Genomic DNA, 11550 nt, shown 5'->3' with positions numbered 1-11550 from the left:
TACTAACTTTTATTGTCCAAACCATCCTTTTTTGTAGCTTAATGGGTAAAACTAGTAAAGGGAAATTTAATATAATATATAAATATATAATATATAATATATAAATTTAAATTTAATAATTTAATAAATCCCACTGTTCCATTACGATGCAAAACATTTAAACTATCTATGATTTCAAAGCCAACTACTTAATAAGTGGGTAAGTAATTTTTACTCCCCTTTAAAATAAACTATATTTGCCTTAATATTTAGTAAGAAATCTGCTAAACTGAGTAATTCATTTAAAAATACAATAAAAGTAACCTTTACACGAGGTTAGTTCTGATTTTTAATAATTACATCATTTCGAACAATAGTATTTTTTAATTAACCTTTGCTTTATTCTCTGCGGAATTGTGTCATGATAATTGCCAGGATAATTTTGTTTTACGTATGGTGAATTAAAACAATAAATCCAAAACACAATCCTTTCATCTTTGGTTAGATTTGCACACACGAAATATATTAATAAACTAGATGTGCTTGCGCAGGGTCCCCTAAAGTGTTCTGTTTCAAGAGTAAATAAAACAAAAATGAAGAGTAACAAGTAACAAGTTTCAAGTTCATATGTCATACTGTGTTGTAGCCTAAACAGTGCATAATTCTTCTCGTTATTCATGACATGCGCACGTTTTACTGACGTCACGACAGTAAAGTTGCAACGTTAAGCGTCCCTTATGTAACTGACTGACAGAAAACACACTACTGTATGGTTGTGTAAGTGGTTAAAACAGGTGACCTGTCCAGGCGGCCGTCGGCCCCCTTTTGGGGAAATAATAAAACCATAGCAAACACTATTCTGATATAAACAACAGTCTTCTAGCCTTTCGAGTTTCTGATCCTACCTCGAGCTATGAAAAATCCAAACGGCTTTTTGGAAGGTTTCCTGAGCTCCACTACTTGTGAGCCATCCACATGAAGCTGAACCACACGAGGTAGGGTATTCATGCTAGTATCCTTTGATTTATGGGGACTGAAGTGTGGTTTAATACTTCACGTGGAAACAAAAACAAATTGTCGTTAAAGTAGAGATTGTTCTTTCTTTTGCAATTTTTTATATTTGAAAAACACCCTATTTGAAACAGTTCTTTACTAAAATTAAACTTTAACATAAATTTATATTTATTATCTTCTACTAAAATGGGCCAGCAGTGGCTAATAGTTAACGTGCAGAGTTGCGGGTCGTAATGTTCAAAGTTCGAGCCGCAATGCAGCTAAATACAGTCCGTAATTTCAGCTGTGCCCGCGTTATAAGAGTTATAGATCGCGTTATTCGGTTCCAGGATCTAGATAAAGGTACTATGGCAGTAGGTGCTGCCGAGTGGCTGGTCAATTGTTTAAAATTAGGCTAAGGGGTCTCTGACTCGCCGTTTAGCCCGTGTGAGCATAGAATGGCCATCAGGTTGAAAATGTCGGTATCGATCTACTGGGAGACTTTTGAGGAGGGTTTGGAAACTTACGAACACTCAGTCTTTAATCGGAGAAAGAATATTTATGTTTGAGTGTATGAGAGTCTGAGACAAAAAAAAACGTACTAAATATACATCAAAAGTTCAAGTTAATCTCGCTCTAGACAAGTAGTCTCATTAGGAATGTTCTCTCAGATCATTGGTGTTTCGAAAAAAGACCATGAAAATAATAGTGGAGCCACTTTGTGAATAAGATAAAGATTATTGTAGGTGCTATTGTCAAACTTAGAGCGCACATTATCTATTAAAAACCTGTCATCCATGTAACATTCTTCAAGTACACACAATCTTAAAACTTCTATGTGACACGAACTTGTGTTTTACTGATAGTGCTAGAACTCGGGATTCGGTCCCCGCCATGGACACAGCGCGGATAGCTTACTGCGTAGCTTTACTCTGAAGCTCAATAATATCCAACTGAATGATGATTCAAAGAAATATGTCCACTATTTTGTAATCTAAGAAAAAGAAAAAAAAGGTATATAGCGTCTTATATAAATCCCATACGAGACCTTGCCCCCCGGTGGCACAGCGGTATGTCTGCGGACTTACAACGCTAGAATCCGGGTTTTGATACCCGTGGTGAGCAGAGCACAGATAGGCTATTGTGTAGCTTTGTGCTTAAATACAAATAAACAAACCCATACGAGAATCTTACTCCATATAAAACTTGTGTTTGTTTGTTTTAGAGCAAAGCCATATTGGGCTATTTGCTGTGTCTACCGTGTGGATCGAATCCCGGACTTTAGCGATGTGCTTCCTGGCGAGTAAAAACTTATGAATTGTATGACTGTTATTACGGTCGGTGAAAGAGGCATTCCTCAACATTTACTGTAAAAAAAATAAAATAAAAAATCCTGAGCAAAATGTCACTAAATTATCCGTAAACACAGACACACATCTAAGGCTGAGTATGGTGTAATAACTTCAACATGAAACGTTAAATGTATACTCAGTCACTGCATCAGAAATGTTCGTTATAGTTAATTACGGCCCCAAAAACGTCCACGATATACTTAACCAGGGGCCCAACAATGTTCATTATACTTAATCACGGCCCCAGAAACATTCACCGTACTCAATCACGGTCCCAGAATCGCTCACCAAACTCATTCACGACCTCAGAAACGTTTTCTATATATTCAATCATGGTCTCGTACGTCGTCACATATCTTCACACGAGACGGACGTCGATAATTAGGCTAGATAATATTTAAGCGTGTTCAATAGGACCCTTATCACTGAAAGAAAAAGGGAGGACCTAGCTAATAGGGATATATCACGCAAGAACTATGCGTGTAATTACAAACACACTCACGTTATATTTTTCTTCAAATATTCAAGTTTTATATTTCAGTAACTTTTTGAGGGGGTCAAGCAATGCAAATACATCTCAACAAAACGGTATCAAAAAGTATCGATATAAGCTACAAACTGCAGTTTAAAAGAAAATAAAACATGTTATGATAGAGAAAAAATATTTTTCTCAATCAAAAATATCCATGCGTCAGAAACCAGAAAGACACCTCAGTTGATAGTGTTTGCCAAGTCCGCAGTACGTGGACCTGGCATGACCTGGTCATTAGAACACTCGACTCGCAATCTACGAACATGATGCGTTATAATGTTGTTGGCTAGCTACCTTCTCCCTTGTCTGTCAATTTTAAATTAGGACCGGCTAGCGCAGATAACCTTCGAATAGTTTTGCGTACAATTCAACAAACAAACAAACAAACAAATCCGCAGTATATAGAAATAGATCGTTTTTGCATGGACAAGAATAACATTCGTAATACAACTCATATTTATAAACAGGATTCCAAGTAACACAGTTGGCTCACCGTGATTTTTGTGTAAATTTCGAAAATGACAATAAAGAAATAAACGCCGAATATGGAGAAACGGTCAACATTTCACTCTTACAAATAAAGTCTGGAGACGACTTGAAAGGGTAACGACGAAAACTTTATTACAAGTTTAACGCAGTGACAAATGTAAAACATTTTATTGGCATCAAAGGAACAGAAAACTATCAATGTTTAAGTTATGTCAAGGTGACAGAATATTATCAACATTTCTCTTACATCAACGTAACAGAAAACAGTAAACCTTTCCCTTGTATCAACATACGTATTTCTTTTATTTGTTATCTGATAAAACTGTAGCTGATTTGGTTGTTATTTGTGGAATCATAGAGGCCAGTCTAAACAGTTTCTATATCCTATTTATCAAAAGAAAAAAAATGTAATGGCATCACTGTAAATTATGTCTAAGTTGAATATTATAAGTTGTTGAAATTTTTGCAGCTATTGAAGCATGTGGATTGTAACGTAACAGAATACAATGATTTTCATTGAGAAAACTTCGAAAAAACATTCTTGTATGTAAGGTGTTATTTTTAAGAGAAAAAAAAGAAGAATTATAAATCAATAGCAAAATCCTACGTCTCTGTTTCATAAGCAAACTCTACCAGTTTGTATATGTGTATTATGTAAAATTAAAAGTTTAAAAGCTGGTCCTTAGTTATCAAATAACACATCAATAGATGGCGCTACAAGACGAACACCAGAGTTTCTTGGTTTCATATTATACGCTTCTGAAAAGTAAAACAGCTACGAACTTTATAAAACAAGCTAACTGAAGATTTCCCCCTCCCCCGCATGCATTTTCCTCTTAATTTGTCCCCTGTGGCTCGAAATTAGAAATATTAAATCAAGAATTTGCGGTGGGAGATGTTTATCACTTCAAAATTAGGGATGGCTGGTGCGAAATTCAACAAAAAACAACTCCTACAAGTCACTGCCAATATGCTTTTTGTTCAGTACCAGAACTCATTAGTTGGGCTGTTCTTTATGCAGTATAGTATTTTAAAAGTTATGATAAATAATACACGTGTATTTCCACGTAACAAGTCAGTTATAAATCAAATACAGCAAATACTAAAATAGAAATTAAAAATAAACACTTAAAATATTCACACTTAACTTTTCATTCAATTAAATAAACACTTCTTATTATGAGCAAATACAATGCCATAGCTTGCGTTTCAGTTATGCTGACTCACACAATACTAGCGTTCACACTAACTCACGTGCGAGAAATATAATACAACACATAATAACTGTTTAATAATTTTAATTTTCTATCCGGGTAATTTACGATATGTCAGTTTTATCGATTCACACAGTATGACATGAATAAATGATTGGTCTATTCACATTTAAATTTTTGTAAAGAAGACATCAAGTCAAAGGTATCCCTTTTTGTTTGTATTTGACGAAAACTTCCTCATTTTGTATGCAACAAACTGGATGGTGTTGGCGCATTTTAAGCCAACTTAAATCATTCAATTTAAATTTAAGCATTTGAAACGAAAAGTTCTTATTTACTGCACCTCGAGCAACATGAAAACTAACCACATGGACAGCAAGAAAAGGATGTCTGGATCGGGATGTAGTTACTTTTCGGGATCACGTTCATCTAAGACCCCTTCCTCCAGCATGGAAAATCGTTTCGAATGTCCGTGTTGGTCTTTAGGTATATTTTTTTAGCTGTGGAGGGGGAGGGGGAGTGAGGTACAGTGATGATTTCTACCCCTGGCATAGAAAATCAACTACCTGTTATTTATGTAATCATATTCCGCAGTTGTAACTTTTTCATTGGTTCATTTGAAGAATGTGAAAGTTGTCCCGGGGTGATATGAGGGGATACAATTACGTGATAAGGAATTGTTAAAGTAAGCTTATTATGTTCCGTATTTTGTGACAATGTCTCAAGGGTATTTTTACCAGGTCTTATGACTAGCTTTGCCTTTCGTAAGATTGGTTTAGAATAGCCCCGAGAGGAAACGACATGAGTCATTTCTTCAGACTTCAAGGTGAAATCATCATCGTCACTACAAATGCGACGTAAACGCAAAAACAGCAAGTAAGGGATTGAACGTTAAATTAAACGTAAAATGAAAAGAAAGTAGAAAAATTACTGTTTCTAAGTTAACAGATATACAAGTTAAAATACACAAGAAAAAAGAATTATATCAGTTCCTTGAAATCCCCCGGTGTGACAGCGGTAAATCTACGGACTTATAGCCCTAAAATCCTGGTTTCGATTCCCGCGGTGGACACAGCAGATAGCCAAATGTGGCTTTGTCCTAAAACAAACAAACAGTTTTCTGGAAATCCGTGCATTTTAATAAGAAATAATATTTAACCAATTATAAGCCTTGTAAAAATTCTACCATATAGTAGCATTTTACAAATACCCAAAGTACACATTTAATGAAAGCGCAATAATATTTTATATGTACACTTTGTGCCCAAACATGTATATAGCATAATATTATTTTCAACATCGACTTGTACTTGGAGGTACTATGTCCACAACTATCCGGATGCTTTCCTTTGATCGGCGAAGGCGCTAACACTCTCTATGTAAGGATTTCACGGACGTCCGTATTAAAGCAATACAAAAGTCATCTGAATTTTCTTCTCTATAGGTAATCAGAAGCTAGATATGAAGAGCTACTTGGTATAGCTGCTCCATATTCCGGTGTATATGCCGCTTTTCAGCTATCCAGAACGTCCTAAGTTCGAAAACCGCCAAATAGCCAAAACCGACATTTCTTATATTTGTTCATCGTCATCTTTCTTCAACAAACCTAGCGCCTACCTAGTTCTAGCAGTAACTATACTTTTATTATAATTTGATAGAGCAAAACACAGTTTTCACAATCGTTGACTACTTATTTTATTATTATTTTATGCAAAATATATAAAGCTTTATAATACATTATATAACCTATTAACCCGCGTACGCCATCTTATAAAAAGAATAAACAAGCAAGCAAGTATAAGGGGAAAAAATATCGCTACATAAAAAAACTATGGAGGGCTGGCCACTGAACTTGAAAGAAGGAACCAAACAAGATAAGGATGTAAGTGGACATGCTACGTTATCGGGCTAATGATCACATAGCTGACTGAGCTGTCGCGATATAGTTTTGAGGAATGACGAGGAGTTAGTGTTACTAATGGTATAATTATTCTTGTCTTTATTTTACATAATATGACGTCATCGTGTTTGATGGCATCACCTCCCTTCCCCCTTCCTCGAAGCAGTGCTTGGGTCTGAAGTGCCCCTCTAACAAATTTAAAGGTAGTCACAATTACCATCACTGTTGGTCACAAATATAACGTTATTACTCATTACGCATAAAAGATATAATGATAAGTTCCACAAAATTATATCTTGTTCATATTTGTCTGACTACATACAGTGTATACTGATACTACATACAGTGTATACTGATACTACATATAGTGTATACTGATACTACATACAGTGCATACTGATACTACATACAGTGTACACTGATACTACATACAATGTATACTGATACTACATACAGTGTATACTGATACTACATACAGTGTACACTGATACTACATACAATGTATACTGATACTACATACAGTGTACACTGATACTACATACAATGTATACTGATACTACATACAGTGTATATTAATACTACATACAATGTATAATGATACTACACACAATGTATATTAATACTACATACAGTGTATACTGATACTACCTACAGAGTATACTGATACTACCTACAGTGTATACTAATACTACATAGTGTATATTGATACTACATACAGTGTATACTAATACTACATACAGTGTATACTAATACTACATAGTGTATATTGATACTACATACAGTGTATACTAATACTACATACAGTGTATACTAATACTACATACAGTGTATACTGATACTACCTACAGAGTATACTGATACTACATACAATGTATACTGATACTATACACAATGTATACTGATACTATACACAATGTATACTGATACTACACACAATGTATATTAATACTACATACAGTGTATTCTGATATTACCTGCAGTGTATACTGATACTACATAGTGTATATTGATACTACATACAGTGTATACTGATACTACATAGTGTATATTGATACTACATACAGTGTATACTGATACTACATACAGTGTATACTGGTACTACATATAGTGTATACTGATACTACATATAGTGTATACTGATACTACATAGTGTATACTGATACTACATACAGTGTATACTGGTACTACATATAGTGTATTCTGATACTACATACAGTGTATACTGGTACTACATATAGTGTATTCTGATACTACATATAGTGTATACTGATACTACATACAGTGTATACTGGTACTACATACAGTGTATACTGATACAACATACAATGTATACTGATACTACACACAATGTATGTTAATACTACATACAATGTATACTGATACTACACACAATGTATATTAATACTACATACAGTGTATACTGATACTACCTACAGAGTATACTGATACTACATACAGTGTATACTGATACTACCTACAGAGTATACTGATACTACCTACAGTGTATACTAATACTACATAGTGTATATTGATACTACATACAGTGTATACTAATACTACATAGTGTATATTGATACTACATACAGTGTATACTAATACTACATACAGTGTATACTGATACTACCTACAGAGTATACTGATACTACCTACAGTGTATACTGATACTACATAGTGTATATTGATACTACATACAGTGTATACTAATACTACATACAGTGTATACTAATACTACATACAGTGTATACTGATACTACATATAGTGTATTCTGATACTACATACAATGTACACTGATACTACATACAATGTATACTGATACTACACACAATGTATACTGATACTACACACAATGTATATTAATACTACATACAGTGTATACTGATACTACCTACAGTGTATACTAATACTACATAGTGTATATTGATACTACATACAGTGTATACTGATACTACATAGTGTATATTGATACTACATACAGTGTATACTGATACTACATAGTGTATATTGATACTACATACAGTGTATACTGATACTACCTACAGTAACAACATTAAACTACCTAACAACATTAAACCCTTAGCTATAGAAACATATAGTATGTTCCCCAAATTAAAACACCTCATTTTGTCTATTTACTGTTATAGATACACTGGTTTGTATATATTATACTACACAATACTCTGAAGGGACATATATCACATCAAAGATTTTGCTCTTTTATTACCCTCACATGTAAATATGGTACACAGCTAAGCAAAAATTAGTCATGTTTGAATGGAGTACTTGTGAAATTTGAAACGTTTGGTCTAAATTAAATATATATTCATGAACAGAAATTTCTTTGATCCACGTTCTCTTAACTACTGGTTTGTATTAGAAAATATGCCTTTTGAAAACACCTTCCTGGACTAATTAAGAGAAACATGCAAAAACTAAAAGTTGAGTTTTCATTCCTGATAAAAATGCTCTTGAGTTGTTTCTTTGTGAACAAAATGTGGTGAAAGAAACATTAAGGGCATTTACATTACAGTGGTATGACCTAAAAATAAGATGAGAATAACAACCTTTTATCTCTCTCTCTCTCCAATATGATTGGTAGGATATAGGTTAGTCTAAAACACTGCTTAACAAGGAGTGAAATCTGACTTTTCTCTTAGCTTTACTGCATTTAAAAAAGGCAATACTGTTGGATGCAGTATGAAATATACATATAACCACTCTCATATCATTTACATACTCAGTCAACAATGAATTAGAGCACTCGGTTGGCTATACAAGTAAGAAATACAATAAAATATCCGTGTGTAATATATAACAATCTCATCTTCTGTAGTTCCCGGATTAGAAACTGGTAACATTAAACTATGGATCCAAACATTCACTTCATACTACAAAGAGAGAAAGGGAAGTAATGCTAAACTATTGTATCTGCCACCAGATGACTCTCGGGAGATAAGTGGTTATAAGTTAACAAAAGATCCATTAATCATTATGGTAACGTGCTTCTGAAATAAATTCGTTGCTAAGGTAACCACCACTGATCACTAGATGGTTGACTACTGCAACTAAACTGACAAAGAACGACAAGAAGAGGATCTTGTGAACATAACCAAGTCCATTGTACATGACTTACAGTGTCCGCCAGAACCAATGCGTCTGTGTAAGGTCGTTAAGGAAGGAAAAGATACGGACTGCACAACGACGCAAGATGAGACAGATCTTTTGTTTCCTGTCTTAACTAATGCCTCATTTTCTGGAGCCACGGACTTTGCTGAGCTCTCAATCACAGGTTGCTTTGTCAGTGGATTTCTCATGTCCAGGAGAACTGGTTTCATACTCCTTAGAATGGGTGGTGTCTCGGTTCCAGGGTCCACCAAGGAGTATAGTTTCAGGACTGTAGCTAATTCCCGAAGCACCTCGGTGTCACTCGCTTCCAACAAGTTAAACTGTTGGGCAAAGAGCATGAAGTGGGAGAAAAGGGTGTTGAGGTGGGAATGAAGGTTGAGGAGAAGTATCTCTCTGAAGTGGGCCTGGTAAATGTGAGCTATTACGTGCAGCAGCAAACAATGGATTTTCTTCACCATGGATTCAAAGGAACTGGGAAAGGATTTATCTGAAAAACATCACAGAAATATAGAGTACGAACGAATACTCCGAAACATTCGTTCATTTTTGTCATAAAATCATAAATTATAGTTACAAATACGAAATTAAAGTCACTTTTCATTATTCTTAGGCTCTCCAAGGGCTATGCAACGTTTGTGTGAAACCTCCTTCTTCTCTGAGACACACACACACCATCTTACTTCTGTGTTCCAACGTATTAGTGTCTTATTCTATATACTTAGCCATAACCAAATAGTAATTAGTAGACATTAATTGCAATATTGATGATATTTTTATTTAATGTTTTTTTGTTTTTATGTGTGTGACGTATGTCATTATGGACCCTGTAATCATCAGCCTTGGACCCGTAAGCAATGTGGTGCATAAATGGTTTAGAGTTGTGTTTAAAAAGCTGATGTAATCCATATGGGATTCATCAGTGATTTTAGGGTTAAGACTATTTTCTAAATAATGGATTTTCTACGTGTTACTAATGTTAATAATTAGTAATTTTAGGGTTAAGATTTCTCTAGATAATGGATTTTCAACATGTTACTAATCAGTAATTTTAGGGTTAAGGCTTTTTCTAGATAATGGATTTCCTATGAGTTAATACCTAACCACCACACACGCACATACACTCATCTTTATATCGTACAGACACGGAATAAGAAGAAATCAGATCTAAATTAACTTAAATACATACTATTCGAAAAATATATAAAGACGCATTTATTTTTACTGATCTATTTTTCCGGAGTTTTTGAATCATGATTTCTGCTTTTTGACTGATGAATTGTGTAGAACACATTACATTAGGAGCCTGATATTGATCTTGGTTCAAAAGATTCATGTTGAAAATAAATAAAACAGTTCTGAATCAGATTTATGTAAGATAAAAAAAACATGTTGGAAATACTTGTATATTTTGATGAGAATGGCATACAGAATCTGGTGTAATATATAGATAGCGTGGATGACGTACTGAATTTGGTGTGAAATATTGATGATGTGAATGAATTTGGTGTGAAATATTGATGCCATGAATAACATACCGTCCCTAGTATAAAATATCTCTGATGTGAATGACATACAGAACTTGGTATGAAATACTGATAATGTGAGTAAAATCTTGAAGTTGGTGTGAAATAGTGATCATGTAAATTACATACCGAACTTGGTGTGAAATATCGATTCATCATTCACAGTTTTCTGTATGAACGTCATCACGTAGTCTACATATAGGGGAGCTGCTACTGTGCATTGTTTGCCCTTTTCGTTGAACCATAAATATTGTCTAGAAAATTAAAGTCTATTTGTAAATACACTCTAGATTTCACATTAGAAAATGACTTACACAAAAATAAATTCAGGAGAAATATGATTTCCTGAGCTCGAATATTAAAAGAAATTTAGTATGTCTTATAAATGATAAATTAAACATTTTACGATCGTAACACTTTGCTTTTGAGAAGAACTGAACAAAG

The 11550-nt window shown here is 34.2% G+C and overlaps 1 protein-coding gene across 1 annotated transcript; it reads right to left on the bottom strand.

Moving 5' to 3' along the window:
* Positions 1–4424: 4424 nt before the first annotated feature.
* LOC111088999 (MOB kinase activator 2-like) lies at positions 4425–11305 on the bottom strand. The gene is made up of 3 exons (XM_022400557.1): positions 11236–11305; positions 9591–10070; positions 4425–4447 (listed from the first exon to the last, which is right to left on the bottom strand). Exons 1-3 carry the CDS (start codon positions 11288–11290, stop codon positions 4425–4427), a joined length of 558 nt encoding a protein of 185 aa, XP_022256265.1. The 5' UTR covers positions 11291–11305.
* Positions 11306–11550: the final 245 nt, after the last annotated feature.

This window comes from Limulus polyphemus, unplaced genomic scaffold (assembly GCF_000517525.1).
Source record: "Limulus polyphemus unplaced genomic scaffold, Limulus_polyphemus-2.1.2 Scaffold109, whole genome shotgun sequence".
NCBI lineage: Eukaryota > Metazoa > Arthropoda > Merostomata > Xiphosura > Limulidae > Limulus > Limulus polyphemus.
The sequence above is the reverse complement of the archived record's forward strand: the minus strand, read 5'-3'. Positions and strand labels throughout refer to the sequence as shown.

Excerpts from the sequence above, each read along its gene's own strand:
- LOC111088999 (XM_022400557.1), bottom strand. The coding sequence starts at position 11,290 with ATGACGTTCATACAGAAAACTGTGAATGATGAATCGATATTTCACACC. Across the intron at positions 10,071-11,235 it reads GATATTTCACACCAAGTTCG|ATAAATCCTTTCCCAGTTCC; the intron begins GTATGTAATTTA and ends GATGTTTTTCAG. Across the intron at positions 4,448-9,590 it reads CATTGGTTCTGGCGGACACT|TATTTGCTGTATTTGATTTA; the intron begins GTAAGTCATGTA and ends TTTCTATTTTAG.